Source organism: Symphalangus syndactylus, chromosome 10 (assembly GCF_028878055.3).
Source record: "Symphalangus syndactylus isolate Jambi chromosome 10, NHGRI_mSymSyn1-v2.1_pri, whole genome shotgun sequence".
Classification (NCBI taxonomy): domain Eukaryota; kingdom Metazoa; phylum Chordata; class Mammalia; order Primates; family Hylobatidae; genus Symphalangus; species Symphalangus syndactylus.
Window position 1 is genome coordinate 68,754,988 of NC_072432.2, and position 17,014 is coordinate 68,772,001.

The 17,014-nt window shown below is 39.0% G+C and overlaps 1 protein-coding gene across 6 annotated transcripts in view; it reads left to right on the top strand.

Annotated features, from left to right (window-relative positions):
* LOC129491740 (UDP-glucuronosyltransferase 2B19) overlaps nt 1-6,243 on the top strand; it is a 50,655-nt gene extending 44,412 nt beyond the window's left edge. For 5 of the 6 annotated variants that reach the window (XM_055296247.2, XM_055296243.2, XM_055296245.2 and 2 more), the window contains 3 exons: nt 1,261-1,348; nt 2,531-2,750; nt 5,967-6,243. In XM_055296247.2, coding sequence (XP_055152222.1) covers nt 1,261-1,348; nt 2,531-2,750; nt 5,967-6,243 — 585 coding nt within the window. The remainder of the gene's footprint in view (nt 1-1,260; nt 1,349-2,530; nt 2,751-5,966) is intronic. The other variant, XM_055296248.2, reaches the window with a different exon arrangement.
* The last annotated feature ends 10,771 nt before the right edge of the window (nt 6,244-17,014 follow it).

The following is a 17,014-nucleotide window of genomic DNA, read 5'->3' on the forward strand; positions in this document are numbered from 1 at the left end:
GGTTTGTTGTACAGACTGTTTCATCATGCAGGTAGTAAGACTAGTACCTTTTAGTTATTTTTCCTGATCCTTTCTCTCCTCTCAACCCCCACACTCCAATAAGCCCCAATGTATGTTGTTCCTCTCTGTATGCTCATGTGTTCTCATCTTTTAGCTTCCACTTATAAGTGAGGGCATGTGGTATTTGGATTTCTGTTCCTGTGTTTGTTTGCTAAGGATAACAGACTGCAGTGCACTTATGTTCCTGCACAAGACATGATCTTGTTCTTTTTTTTTTTTTTTTTTTTTTTGAGACGGAGTCTCGCTCTTTCACCCAGGCTGGGCTGGAGTGCAGTGGCGCGATTTCGGCTCACTGCAGGCTCCGCCCCCCGGGGTTCACGCCATTCTCCTGCCTCAGCCTCTCCGAGTAGCTGGGACTACAGGCGCCCGCCACCTCGCCCGGCTAATTTTTTGTATTTTTAGTAGAGACGGGGTTTCACCGTGTTAGCCAGGATGGTCTCGATCTCCTGACCTCGTGATCCGCCCGCCTCGGCCTCCCAAAGTGCTGGGATTACAGGCGTGAGCCACCGCGCCTGGCTTTTTTTATGGCTACATAATATTTCACCGTGTGGATATATCACATTTTCTTTATCCAGTCCATCACTGATGGGCATTTAGATTGATTTCATGTCTTTGCTAGGATGAATAGTGCTGTAATGAACATATGTGTGCATGTTCTAATTTATAGTCCTTTGGATACATACCCAGTAATGGGATTGCTGGGTTGAATGGTATTTCTGCCTCTAGGATTTTGAGGAATTGCCATGCTGTCTTCCACAGTGGTTGAACTTACACTCCCTCCAACAGAGTATAAACATTTCTTTTTCTATACAACATCACAAGCATCTGTTATTTTTTGAGTTTTTAATAATGGCCGTTCTGACTGGTGTGAGACGGTATCTGTTTGTGGTTTTGACCAGTGATGTTAAGCTTTTTTCCGTATAGAGGTTTGCCATATATAGGTAACAATATTTAAATACTTGAACTTTTCATTGATAATCTTATTTGTCTAAGCTACTATTTTGAAAATTCATAATTTGCTTATATACCTAACTCATTACAAAATTAAGGAAATGAAATGCGAGTATTCCATTTACATCAGTCTAAGTAGTTCTTGTTACTTAACATCATTTGTTCTCATTGTTAATCTCTTTAGCGTTCTAACATTCTGTAACTTTTGAGTTCCTCTCATGGAATAAGATATTTTCTTCACTGTAATAGGTTCTGTGGAGATTTGATGGCAATAAACCAGATACCTTAGGACTCAATACTCAGCTTTACAAGTGGATACCCCAGAATGACCTTCTTGGTAAGTCTTTGGAGAACAAATACTGCATATATTAGTAACAGATTATTAGAGTGCTAATAGTCATATTGAAACAAGCCTATTGAACATTTGTTATGCAAAAACTTAAAAATAAAATGAAACTTCTATATATGTATTTTCGAGTCCTAGGGTGGAAAGAATAAACAACAATTGTTGGCATTTTATGATATGCACCCACATTCTTTATGATCAGAGTATCTTTATTTCAGGTGTTATTACCTCTCACAGAATTTTTCTAGCACTTCCTGGGTGTCTTCCTTTCTCATATTTCTACAAATTTACAACTGTTCTTTCCTCTTCTGTAGGGTTATTTCAAATGTGACTAAAAATAACAGCTCTTCTGCTATCACCAGGGACACTGCATTTTCTGTAGGATTAAGTCCCTAATCTTAATCAAAAAGTGATGACACATTTCATAATGAAATGTGACCTGTCTTTCCTCAATTCTAGCACCACCACCACCTCACTGCCTGCCGCATTGCACACCCCACATATTTCACTGCATGATCGTACTTAAGAGAACACATTCTGGCTGGGCACAGTGGCTCATGCCTGTAATCCTAGCACTTTGGGAGGCTGTTGCGGGTGGATTGACTGAGCTCAGGAGTTCGAGACCATCCTGGGCAACATGGTGAAACTCCATCTCTATTAAAATACAAAGAATTAACTGTGCATGGCTGTTTGCCCCTATAGTCCCAGCTACTCAGAAGGCTGAGTAGGAGAATTGCCTGAATCCGGGAGGTGGAGGTTTCAGTGAGCCGAGATTGCACCACTGCACTCCAGCCTGGGCGACAGAGGGAGACTCCATCTCCATTAAAAAACAAAAAAACAAAAAACAAAAAAACAAGAACACATTCTTACGTGCCCATCCCTTTTCTGTGCTTTTTTCTTTTTTGCACATTATATTTCCTTATCTAAATTGCACTTTTTTGTTAGTTCAACTGGTAATCTTGTATTAATTTTTTCAGTCTGAAGTTAAACACACCACATAGCCTTCACTTACATCTCCAGCAGAAGTAGGTGCTCCTTCCTCTGAAGTCTGAAAAGCAACTTGAATTCAGTTCAGTGTGTTATCTAGGAAGCACTGTCACATTCAGATTCTTCTGTTGTGCATTTCTCATTTTATTCCTATGAATAATTTTGCTAAAATTCATCCAATCCTAGGTCACCCAAAAACCAGAGCTTTTATAACTCATGGTGGAGCCAATGGCGTCTACGAGGCGATCTACCATGGGATCCCTATGGTGGGCGTTCCATTGTTTGCAGATCAACCTGATAACATTGCTCACATGAAGGCCAAGGGAGCAGCTGTTAGTTTGGACTTCAACACAATGTCGAGTACAGACTTACTCAATGCACTGAAGACAGTAATTAATGATCCTTTGTGAGTAGAACTTTTTTTTTACTCAGTGGTATTTATAGATAGGTTCTCTTGTCAATAGTGAGTATGACTTTTATCCTTTTCATAAGAGACTGATTTTGAAAGAATTTAAATGATTTAAACAATCTGAAATCTGCTTTTATTTTTGAGTGGTTATTTAGAAATTTTATTTGAACTACATACATTTAATGAATAACCAATTATTGAAGTAATTTTCTACACAAAAATAATTTTAAAGTGATATAGATAAGAAGACATTTTAAAATAAATTTGACATAATCCACAGTAGAAAGGAAGGATAAAGTTGAAGTAATATAATAAAATATTTTAATTCAATATCTAAAATGTCTCAAAGTGTATCTGTTTTCTCACTGAAAAATTTATTTTTATTATCATTATTGTAATGGACTCGATAATTAAATTTAATTTCCATAGCATAAAACCCACCTAAAGTATAAAATACAAATGTATTAGTATGCTTACAGTCATGAAGCCATCACCATTATATAATTTTAGAACATTTTTATCAACATAAAAGTAACCATAATGGTAGAGAAATCACTTCCCATGACCCCTTAGCCCTAGGCTAACACCAGTTTGTTTTCCTTCTCTATGATTATTCTCTCTACATATTTCATATAAATTGAATGATACAATTTATGATGTTGTGTAAATTACTTCTTTTACCAAGTACAATTTTTGTTGTTTTTATGGTTTTTAGCTTTATTTATGTTGTATGTATTAACATTTCATTTCTTTTTACAGCAATATATTTTATAATATGGGTATGCCATATTTTATTTGTCTCTATATGATCTGAGAGATAGGTAAATTGGTACTTTCACTTCAAAATAATGTTTAAGATGATCTTACCTTTTAGAGCTGTTTCACTTAGTGTATGTACATTTATTTTATGTGTTTTATACTTAAATGTGTATTTTAGAAAACGTATAACGTATATTAAGATTCTAGGCATCAAATAATTTCAAAATAAGCACAAAAAAATAGAGGAAATCCTAGAGGTTCTATCATAATGTGGCCAGGGAAAGCCTCTCTTATCGGTAACATTTAGAGGGTTGCCTCAAAAAGAGATAGAAGCATGCCTTGGGTTGTTGCAAGAAAGAATACTCCAAGCGTGGGGAGAGGGGACACAATGTATAAGGTGCTGAGATGGGAGCTTAAAGAAAAATATAAGGCCAATGTCCCTAGACCTAGAGTGCATGGCAGTCTTTGGAGAAGAGCTTGCCAGTGTCTGATAAAGGAGGATCCTGAGGACCAAATAACAGAGTTGGATTTTATTCTTGATTTGATGAAAAGTCAGGCAAAAGTCTTAATCAGGGCAGTGTCATAATCTGACTTTTATTTCAAAAATAATCATTCTTGCTACTGGGTGGGAAACAGTAGGACACAAAAGATTAGAATAGGAGCAGAGCTCGTGGCTATGAAGCATTTCACCCACATGACACAATTCGTCTCTAGAAACTTAAAGATGGTAATTCTCAAATTGCATTTTAACTATATATCTTTCACCACTTAAAATGGTTCATGATGCTGAGCATGATTTTATATGCCTGTTTGAGACCTAGAGGAGTGTAACTGGATATTTCATAACACAAAGAATAAATGCTTAAGCAATGGGTACCCTTTCCTTCATGATGTGATTATTTCACATTGCAGCCTGTATCAAAATATCTCATTTACCTCATAAATATACATACCTACTATGTACTCACAACAACTAAAAATTAGAAAAATAAAAAAATAAAATTGCGCATATATTCTCTGCATCAAATAATTAACTTTCTCACCTGAACTTCCATTTTTACTTTAAAAATATTTGTCACTTATGAAATCCAATTTAAAAGCCAAACGTTCCACGATAACTCAAATTAAAATACACAAATTCTATGTCAATTCTATTACATTTACTTTGAATCACATGACACTTTAAAAACATTTCATGGACTTGATATGCTCAGGCAAATTAACTTACTTTTTTTATTATTATACTTTAGGTTTTAGGGTACATGTGCACAATGTGCAGGTTTGTTACATATGTATCCATGTGACATGTTGTTTTGCTGCACCCATTAACTTGTCATTTAGCATTAATCTCCTAATGCTGTCCCTCCCCGCTCCCCCCACCCCATGGCAGTCCCCGGAGTGTGATGTTCCCCTTCCTGTGTCCATGAGTTCTCATTGATCAATTCCCACCTATGAGTGAGAACATGCGGTCTTTGGTTTTTTGTCCTTGACCTCAAACAAATTTACAAGAAAAAAACAAACAACCCCATCAGAAAGTGGGTGAAGGACAAGAACAGACACTTCTCAAAAGAAAACATTTATGCAGCCAAAAAACACATGAAAAAATGCTCATCATCACTGGCCATCAGAGAAATGCAAATCAAAACCACAGTGAGATATCATCTCATACCAGTTAGAATGGCCATCATTAAAAAGTCAGGAAACAACAGGTGCTGGAGAGGATGTGGAGAAATAGGAACAATTTTACACTGTTGGTGGGACTGCAAACTAGTTCAACCATTGTGGAAGTCAGTGTGGAGATTCCTCAGGGATCTAGAACTAGAAATACCATTTGACCCAGCCATCCCATTACTGGGTATATACCCAAAGGACTATAAATCATGCTGCTATAAAGACACATGCACACGTATGTTTATTGCGGCACTATTCACAATAGCAAAGAGTTGGAACCAACCCAAATGTCCAACAACGATAGACTGGATTAAGAAAATGTGGCACATATACACCATGGAATACTATGCAGCCATAAAAAATGATGAGTTCATGTCCTTTGTAGGGACATGGATGAAACTGGAAAACATCATTCTCAGTAAACTATCGCAAGGACTTTTTTTTTTGAGAGGGGGTCTCACTCTGTCACCAGGCTGGAGTGCAGTGGTGCAATCTTGGCTCACTGCAACCTCCCCCTCCTGGGTTCAAGAGATTCTCCTGCCTCAGCCTCCCAAGTAGCTGGTACTACAGGCATGTGCCACCACGCCTGGGTAATTTTATTTTATTTTTTTGTATTTTTACTAGAAACAGGGTTTCGCCGTGTTAGCCAGGATGGTCTTGATCTCCTGACCTGGTGATCTGCCTGTCTCGGCCTCCCTAAGTACTGGGATTACCGTTGTGAGCCTCTGCATGCGGCCAAATTAACTTACTTTCAATGTTGATACCTTTATGTTTATCATTTAGATATAAAGAGAATGCTATGAAATTATCAAGAATTCATCATGATCAACCAGTGAAGCCCCTGGATCGAGCAGTCTTCTGGATTGAGTTTGTCATGCGCCATAAAGGAGCCAAACACCTTCGAGTTGCAGCCCACGACCTCACCTGGTTCCAGTACCACTCTTTGGATGTGATTGGGTTCCTGCTGGCCTGTGTGGCAACTGTGATATTCATCATCACAAAATGTCTGTTTTGTGTCTGGAAGTTTGTTAGAACAGGCAAGAAGGGAAAAAGAGATTAATTACGTCTGAGGCTGGAAGCTGGGAAACCTGATAAATGAGACTCTTTCAGTTTATTACAAAAAGAAGAGGTTGTGATACAAGATTCCTTTCTTCTTTTGACAAAACATCTTTCAAAACTTGCCTTGTCAAGTGAAAATTTGGTTTTTAGAGATTTAGTACCTGTTTAACCATTCGAAATATTTCATGTCAAGGAGGAAAACATTAGGGAAAACAAAAATGATATGAAGCCGTATGAACTTATATTGAAATTGATTGAGCTCATATTGAAATTTATTGTTCTAATTCACAGTTTACATGAAAAAAATTTACTGAGCTTAACTACATGTTACACATTGTACATGGACACAAGAACATTAAGAAGTCCACTGATGGTATCAATACTGTTTTGCATATACTCAGCATACTTTAATTCATTTCATGCAGGATTGTGTTGTTTTAATTGTCTCTGAGGAAACTATTAAATTATCAAATTGTATAAAAAGTCTCTCTCTTCCTCTTGATATTTTGAGATAAGTAACGCTGCTTGGCTTTTATTGTGCCTCCAGTTTCAGTGTCACTTTTTTTCCTAAAAGGTATGATAAAATTGCTTACCATTTTAGAGCTTCAGTCATTTCCCAGTGGGAAGTATGTGGAATTAGAAATAAAGCAACTCCTACCTGGTTTCTACTACAAAATGAACTAATTTTACAATGTGTTTTTTTTTTGAGCCTATTCTATTTTTCCGGTCATTTAAAAATATTCCTTCTTTTCTTATTCTTTCTTTTTTTAGTTATTTCAAGTTTTTGGGCCACAGTTAGTTTTTGGTTACATGGATAAGCTCTTTAGTGGTGATTTTTCAGATTTTTGTGCATCAAGTACTCAAGCAATATACACTGTACCCAATGTGTAGTGTTTTATCCCTCACCTCCCTCCTGCCCTTCTCTCTGAGTTCCGAGAGTCCATTATATCATTCTGATGCCTTTGTGTCCTAATAGCTTAGGTCCCACTTATAAGTGAGAACATACATTGTTTGGTTTTATATTCCTGAATTACTTCACTTAGAATAATGGTCTCCAACTCCATCCAGGTTTATTTTGTCCCTTTTGAGGCTGAGTAGTATTCATATATATATATATATATTCCCCCAATGGGTGGATAAAGTAAATGTGATATATATAATGTATATATACACACATATATATACACATACATATACACATTTATACAAAATATATACATAGTATATATATGTATGTATGTATGTGTATACAAACACACACACATATGTATATATACACATAATATATACATATATACATATATATTATGTGTATATATATGTGTGTGTATATACATATATATATATATATCAGATTTTCTTTATCCTCCCACTGGTTGATGGGAATCTAGGCTGGTTCCATAGTTTAGCAATTGTGAATTGTGCTGCTATAAACATGTTTGTATATGGGTCTTTTTCATATAATGACTTATTTTCCTCTGGATAGATGTCCAACAACATAATTGCTGGATCAAGTGGCAGTTCTACTTTTAGTTATTGCTTGCCATAGTGGTTGTACTAGTTTGCATTCCCACCAGCAGTGTAAATGTGTTCCCTTATTACTACCATGCCAACTTCTATTATTTTTGGATTTTTAAATTATAGCCATTTGCCATTTGTATATCTTCAACTATCTGAACTTTGACAAACCTGACAAAAACAAGAAATGGGGAAAGGATTCCCTATTTAATAAATGGTACTGGGAAAACTGGCTAGCCATATGTAGAAAGCTGAAACTGGATCCTTTCCTTACACCTTATACAAAAATTAATTCAAGATGGATTAAAGACTTACATGTTAGACCTAAAACCATAAAAACCCTAGAAGAAAACCTAGGCAATACCGTTCAGGACATAGGCATGGGCAAGGACATCATGTCTAAAACACCAAAAGCAATGGCAACAAAAGCCAAAATTGTCAAATGGGTCTAATTTAAAGAGCTTCTGCACAGAAAAAGAAACTACCATCAGAGTGAACAGGCAACCTACAAAATGGGAGAAAATTTTTGCAACCTACTCATCTGACAAAGGGCTAATATCCAGAATCTACAATGAACTCAAACAAATTTACAAGAAAAAAACAAACAATCCCATCAAAAAGTGGGTGAAGGACATTAACAGGCACTTCTCAAAAGAAGACATTTATGCAGCCAAAGAACACATGCAAAAATGTTCATCATCACTGGCCATCAGAGAAATGCAAATCAAAACCACAATGAGATACCACCTCACACCAGTTAGAATGGCCATCATTAAAAAGTCAGGAAACAACAGGTGCTGGAGAGGATGTGGAGAAATAGGAACACTTTTACACTGTTGGTGGGACTGTAAACTAGTTCAACCATTGTGGAAGTCAGTGTGGAGATTCCTCAGGGATCTAGAACTAGAAATACCATTTGACCCAGCCATCCCATTACTGGGTATATACCCAAAGGACTATAAATCATGCTGCTATAAAGACACATGCACACATATGTTTATTGCGTCACTATTCACAATAGCAAAGAGTTGGAACCAACGCAAATGTCCAACAACGATAGACTGGATTAAGAAAACGTGGCACATATACACCATGGAATACTATGCAACCATAAAAAATGATGAGTTCATGTCCTTTGTAGGGACATGGATGAAACTGGAAAACATCATTCTCAGTAAACTATCCCAAGGACAAAACAAACACCGCATGTTCTCATTCATAGGTGGGAACTGAACAATGAGAACTCACGGACACAGGAAGGGGAACATCACACTCTGGGGAATGTTGTGGGGTGGGGGCACGGGGGAGGGACAGCATTAGGAGATAGCACCTAATGTTAAATGACAAGTTAATGGGTGCAACAAAACAACATGGCACATGGATACACATGTAACAAACCCGCACATTGTGCACATGTACCCTAAAACCTAAAGTATAATAATAAAAAAAAAGAAGCTTTTTTAAGGCAGTTGTGGTGGTAACAGATCCTTCAGCCTTTGCTTGTCTAAAAAATATCTTATTTTTCCTTTACTTATAAAGCTTAGTTTGGCAGGATGTTGAATAATGGCCCCCAATCTCTTCTGGCTTTTAGGGTTTCAGCTGAGAGGTACACTGTTAGTTTTATGGGCTTCCCTTTATAGGTGACCTGGTTTTTCTCACCATCTTTCTGTAACATTTGTTTTTTTTCATTTTTACCAAGAAGAATCTGATAATTATGTGTCTTGATGATAATCTTCTCATGGAGTATCTTACTGGGGTTCTCTGCATTTTCTGAATTTGAATGTTGGTCTCTCTAGCTAGGTAGGGGAAGTTCTCAGGGATGATACCTGAAATATAGTTTCCAGGTTGATTCCATTGTCCCCATATCTTTCAGGCACTCCGGTTAGTTGTAGATTTAGTCCCTTTATAAAATCTCATATTTTTTGGAGGTTTCGTTCATTCCTTTTCATTCTTTGTTTTTCTATTTTTGTCTGCCTGTCTTAATTCAGAAAGCCAGTCTTCAAGCTCTGAGATTCTTTTCTTTGCTTGGTCTATTCTGCTATTAATACTTGTTATTTCATTATGAAATTCATGTGGTATCATTTCCATACTTTGTAAAGTAGAGTTCTTTATAATATATTTTGCTCCTATGATAATTTATTATCATTTTTGGCTTTCTTGCTTTTGGGTTACAATGTACTTGTTTAGCTTAGGGAACTTCATTTCTATCCATATTCTGAATTTTACTTCTGTCATGTCAGCCATCTTAGCCTCAGCCTGGTTCTGAACCCTTGCTGGAGAGGTGATATGGTCATTTGGATGAGAGAAGGTACTGTGGATTTTTGAGTTTTCAGCATTCTTGCAATAATTTTTTACCTTTGTGGGCCTGTCTGTCTTCAATTTTTGAGGTTGCTGACCTTTGCTTATGTTTCTTTTTTATCTTATTTAATTACCATTAGGGTTCATTGTGATATAAGGTGAATTCAGCCAATCGGCTTTGTTTCTGGAAGATTTTGGGGGACCAACATTCTGCTCCCAACTCCTGGACCACGTGCTTTAACTCCAGTGGACTTTTATTGGGTCTCAACTTTGTTCTCTGGCTCCTCAAGGTTTTAAGTCTTCTGAGCTGCGGTGGCCCAGGTGAAGCAGCTGCAGCAGACTGCTAGTGAGTGCAGAGGTGTCTGCCTGCCTCACTATGGTTGCTCATCACGAAGGCTCAAGCAAGGCAACTGGAGAAGGAGTGGAAGGTGCCTGCTGTAGACTGTGTGCTGTTACAGTGGAGGTGATGTTGGATTAAGGTGGATTGCTGGGCAGCACAATTCTGGGTCTCTTCTCTGTGCTCCACAAGTTAAGAGTGATCACTTAGGTTATGGGAGGATTTCCTGTTCTCTGTGCAGCTTTAGCACAAGGGTGGGGGACTGGCAGGGTCAGGGCTTTCTGGTTCTGTGCCTGCCAAGGCTGTGTCTGCAAAGGCTGTCAGCAGGGTGGGAGGGGTGCAGTAGGAGGGTGTACTGCACTCCTGTGTGCTGCTGGGGCAAGTAAAGCTAAACTCACTCATGCAGGTTTGCATCAGCACAGTGGCATGGGGAGTTGCTGTGTACTCAGGAGAAGCTGCAGTCTTGGGAGAGAACATGTAGACTGGGTGCATGGCTATAGGGGCCACCTTGCTGGAGTTCTCCAGTCAGGCACAGTCCACTGTTGCAGAAGCTATGGTGTGAGCCCCCAGAGCACCAAAGTCTACCCCATAAGCAGTCATGGCCAGAGAGGGGCCCTGGGGAAGGGCAGAAGTCCAAGGAGTGCTCAAGTTGAACCAGCCTCGTCTGATGTGCAGAATTGCCCTGAAAAGACCAGGTTTGACAGTTCCCCTAGGGCTAAAGTCTATTATGTGAGCAAGTTGAGCCTAAAGAGATGACCATTGATGGCCACACTTTGCTACAGATGCTCCCACACCAACCCCTCTTGGTTTCACATCAGCTGGCTTACTGCTCCACTACTTTGCTTGTCTCCTGGAGGATCCATACCAGAGAGGTGCTGGTCAGCAATCACTCAATGCAATCATCCCAGGATGGAGATACTGTTCTGTGGGCCCAAGCCAGGGGTTCCCCATTTTTTGACTAGCAGTGTGATGTGTGGGATCCATGGGAGATGGTCGGGCCTCCTCTTCCTGAATCAACTGGAGCTTGTTGGAGGTATGAATATGGCATTTAGGGTCTTTGTTCCTTGGGTAGTCTGAGGGTAGCAAGATAAGTTCCACCACAGAAGCTGTGGCAGAGAGGCTTTCAGGGGCCCCTGGAGGCTCTGTCCAGGGAGTTTCCAAGTTGCTACTAGCTCAATAGTTCTGGCAGGGGGTGCCTAGAGGCCCAGGCTTGGGAGATCTGCCCAGTGAGGAGATATGGGAACAGCCAACCACATTACAGTCCGCTCACTTTTCTGTAGGGCTGCTACAGTATGCTGGGGGCCCACTCCAGTCTCTAGTTGCCTCAGATTTTCCAGTACCTGAAGGTATCATCAGTGAAATCAGAGAAACTGCAAAGATGGCAGCCTGCTCTTTTTCCTAATAGCTCTGTACCAGGGAGGTACAGACCTGTTGTTGGCCCAAACACACCTCTAAGAGGTGTCTGGAGACCCCAGTTGGGAGGTCTAACTCTTTCTGACTAGAAGGACTGTGTTAATACCTCGGTGATGGGTTGATAGCTGCAGCAAAATACCATGGCACATATTTACTTATGTAACAAACCTTCACATCCTGGACATGTATCCTGGAACTTAAAATAAAACAAATACAATGAACAACAACAACAAAAATAAATTATTAATAAATGACAACTGAACGAAGAAAAGAAAGAAAAGAAAGAAAGGGAGGAAGAAAGAAAGAAAAAGAAAGAAGAAAGAAAGAAAGAAAGAAAGAAAGAAAGAAAGAAAGAAAGAAAGAAAGAAAGAGAAAGAAATAAAGAAAGAAAGAAAGAAAGAAAGAAAGAAAGAGAAAGAAAGAAAGAAAGAAAGAAAGAAAGAAAGAAAGAAAGAAAGAAAGAAAGAAAGAAAGAAAGAAAAAGAAAGAGAAAGAAAGAAAGAGGAAGGAAGGAAGGAAGGAAGGAAGGAAGGAAGGAAGGAAGGAAGGAAGGGAAATGAAAGAGAGACAAGGCAGGATGATGTCCCACCCAGGAGCAATGCAGAGCCAAATGAACCTCCCAGGGAAGTGATGAGTGAATGTGCAACCCCAGGTAACATGCTTCTCCCACAGATCTCTGCAACCCTTGGGTCAGGAAGTTCCCTCACGAACCCGCTCCACCAGGGCTTTAAGTGTGACACACAGAGCTACGTGGAGTCTAGGTAGAGCAGCTGACCACATTTTCATAGAGCAGCTGTGCTGTGCTGGGGGTACATATCAGCCCCTGGTCACCTTGGAACCTCCAAACCTCAAAGGTAGGATTGGTTAGATTGCCCAAACAGCAAAAATGATAGCCTGCCCCTTCTCTGGAAGCTCTATACTAACCCTATACCTGAAAACTCTGTCAGCTGAGGAACACCAGTGGTGGTACCCAAAATCCCTGTTGAGATACTCCACCCAGTGATAAGGAACAGGGTCAGGGATCCACTTAAAAAAGCAGTCTGCTCACACATTTTTGTAGGACTGCTTTGCCATGCTGGGCTATCACTTTCACCCTAGTCATCTTGGACTCTTCAAAGCCTCCAAGTTGAACAGCAAAGATGGCAGCCCACACCTCTTGGGAGCTCTCTCCCAGGGTGCTTTCAAATCTCCAGTGGCAGGAGAACACTGATTGGGGTGGCTAGAAGCCCCTATTTGGAGGTCCCACCCAATGGGAAGAAAAGGATCTGGAACCTGCTTAAAGAAGCAGTCCGGCCAAGTTTAGGTAGAGTAGATTTGCAACAGCTGAGGGATTCCTTCCACCCGCCCCCCCCCCCACTTCATTTGGACTCTCCAAAGCTCAAAGGGCAGAACAGCCAAGTTGCTCAAACAGCAAAAATGGTAGCCCTCACTGCACACTATCCCTCTGCACCCAACCCCCAGCTCCATTCCCAGTAGGCACAGCACTGCTACCATGACTGTCTGGAATTCCAAGCCAGTGGGTCTTATCCTGTGATGTGTTGTGAGGGTGGCGCTTGCAGACTGTCACTGCTTGGCCACCTGAATTCAACCTCTTTGCTAGGAATATGGTCACATTCCTAACCTCTCACTTCGCCAGAGCTACAGCTACTTTTGCCAGGAAGCCCAGAAAGCTGGGGTATCTAAAACTCCCAGGTCTCTACACATGCCTGAGCTGCTGCTCTGCCTAAACTCCATGTAGTTCTGTGTGTCACACTTAAGGCCCTGGTGGAGTGGGTTCATGAGGGGACTTCCTGACCCGAGGGTTACATGTGGGAGAAGTATGTTACCTGGAGTTGCACATTCACTCATCACTTCCCTGGGTCAGGGAGGTTTGCTTAGCTCTGTGTTGTTCCCGGATGGACCATCATCCTGCTTGCTTTCTTTTCTTTCTTTCTTTCTTTCTTTCTTTCTTTCTTTCTTTCTTTCTTTCTTTCTTTCTTTCTTTCTTTCTTTCTTTCTTCTTTCTTTCTTTCTTTCTTCTTTCTTTTTCTTTCTTTCTTCTTTCTTTCCTTCTTATTTCTTTCTTTCTTCTTTCTTCTTCCTTTCTTCTTCCTTTCCTTGTTCAAAGGTCATTTATTAACAATTTATTTTTGTTGTTGTTCTTCATTGTATTTGTCTTAAGTTCCAGGATACATGTCCAGGATGTGCAGGTTTGTTACATAGGTAAATATATGCCATGGTATTTTGTTGTAGCTATCAACCCATCACCAAGGTATTAAGCCCAGAATGCACTAGCTATTTATCCTGATGCCCTCCCTTCCCTATGCCAACAGGCCCCAGTGTGTGTTGTCCCCCTCCATGTGTCCATGTGTTCTCATTGTTCAGCTCCCACTTATAAGTGAAAATGTGGTATTTTGTTGTCTGATTCTGTGATAGTTTGCTGAGGATAATGGCTTCTAGCTGCATCCACGTCCCTGCAATTGGCACAATCTCATTCTTGTTTATGTCTTCATAGTATTCCACTTTGTATATGTACCACATTTTCTTTATCCTGTCTATCATTGATGAGCATTTGGGTTGATTCTATCTCTTTGCTATTGTGAATAGTGCAGCAATGAACATATGTGTGCATGTATCTTTAAAATACAATAATTTATATTCTTTGGGTATATACTCAGTAATTGGATTATGACAATATTAACCTTAAATATAAGTGGGCTAAATGCCCTAATTAAAAAATACTGAATGACAAGCTGGATAAAGAGTCGGGACCCATCAGCATGCTGTATGCAACAGACCCATCTCACTTGCAAAGATACACATAGGCTCAAAATAAAGGGATGGAGGAACATTTACCAACCAAATAGAAAGCAGAAAGAAGCAGGTCTTTCTATCCTAATTTCTGACAAGACAGACTTTAAATCAAAAAGATCAATAAGATAAAGAAGGCCATTACATAATGGTAAAGGGTTCAATTCAACAAGAAGAGCTAACTATCCTAAATATATATGCACCCAATACAGAAGCACCCAGACTCATGAAGCAAGTTCCTAGAGACTTACAAAGAGACTTAGACTCCCACCAATAATTGTGGGAGACTTTCACACCCCACTGTCAATATTAGACAGAGTTTTGGAACAGAAAATTAACAACAATGTTCATGACTTGAACTCAGCTCTGGATCAAGTGGACGTGACAGATATCTACATAATTCCTCACCCAGAAACAAGAGAATATACATTCTTCTCTGTACCACATTGCATTTACTCTAAAATCAATCACAGAAATGGAAGTAAAACACTCCTTAGCAAATGAAAAGAACTGAAATCATAATAAGAAGTCTCTCCGACCACAGCACAATCAAATTGGAACCCAAGATTAAGAAACTCACTTAAAACCCAACAACTACAGGGAAATTGAACAACCTGCTCTTGAATGACTCCTGAGTAAGTAATGAAATTAAGACAGAAATCAAGAAGTTCTTTCAAACCAATGAGAACAAAAAGACAATATAACAGAATCTCTGAGATGCAGCTAAGGCATTGCTAAGAGGGAAATTTAAAGGACTAAATTCTCACATCAAAGAACTTGACAGTCCTCAAATTGATGCATATATTACAACTAAAAGAACTAAAGAGTCAAGTGCAAACAAACCCCAAAGCTAGCAGAAGACAAGAAATAACTAAGATCAGAGTGGTGCTGAAGGAGATAGAGACATGAAAAACTATTCAAAAAATCGACAAATCCGGGAGCTGTTTCATGAAAAAATAAAATAAAATATACAGCAGTCTAGACTGATAAAGAGGAAAAGAGAGAAGAATCAAATAGACACAATAAAAAATGATAAAGAGGATATGAACACTGATTCCATAGAAACACAAACCACCATCAGAAAATACTATAAACATTTCTATGCAAATAAACTAGAAAATCTAGAAGTAGATAAATTCCTTGACACATACACCCACCCAAAGATGAACTGAGAATAAGATGAGACCTATAACAAGTTCTGAAATGGAGGGAGTAATAAATATCCTACCAATCAACCAAAAAAAAAAAAAAAAGCCCAGGATCAGATGGATTCATAGCTGCCTTGTTTTTCTCCATTCTCTTTGTATCAGTTCCTTCCTTGATTAGTCCCAATGCAAATGCCTGAATGTTTCAGCTGAAGGTGCTGTATTTACCCACTCCATCTGTTTCTCTCCACAAGAGCCATGCATATGAGCTGCTTCTAGTTGGCCATCTTGCCCACTCCCCCACTTATAATAATTTTCAAGAGTATACTTCATATTAAGTGATTTTGCTAACACAAGAAATACTTCTGAGATGTTGCGGATTTGGTTCCAGGCTACAATAAAGCAAAACATGCAATAAAGTGAGTCACAGAATTTGTTTTGGTTTCTCTGTCACATAAAAGTTATGTTTACACAATGCTGCAGTCTATTAATTCTGTAGTAGTATTAAGTTCAAAAAAAAGTACACACCTTAATTAAAAACACTTCATTGTTAAAAAGTAGTAACACTCATCTCAGCCTTCAGTGAGTTGTAAACTTTTTTCATGGTGGAGAGTCTTGTTGATGGCTACTAACTCATCAGAGTAGTGACTGCTAGTACTTGGCATGGCTGTGGCACTTTCTTAAAAGTAAGAAAACAACGGCATATGCCACATCCACTAACCCTTCTTTTCACAAAAGATTTCTGTTTAGCATGCATTTTTGTTTGATAGCAATTTTCCCATAGTGGTACTTCTTTCAAAACTGGAATCAATCCTCTGAAAGTCTAATGCTGCTTTATTAAGTAAATTTAAGTCATATTATAAATCTATTGTTGTCATTTCAGCAACGTTCACATAATATTCACCAGGAGTAGATTCAATCTCAATAAACAACTTTCTTTTCTCTTCCATGAGAAGCAACTCGTCATGTATTTGTTTTATCATGAGATTGCAACAATTTACTTACATCTTCAAGTTCCACTTCCAATTTGAGTTATCTTTCTATTTCCACCACATTTGCAGTTATTTCCTCTACTGAAGTCTTTGTTATAGGGCCAACAGGTTCATATGCCCACTCTGCAGTAATAGACCAATTGCAATGAGACATTATGTTTTGCAGCAAAGAAAGAGTTTAATAATTGGAGGGCACTGAGAAGGAAGATAGTTGGAGACCCTCAAACTTACCTCCTCAAGGAAATCTGGGCTGTAGTTTTTAAGGGGATAATGGAGGGT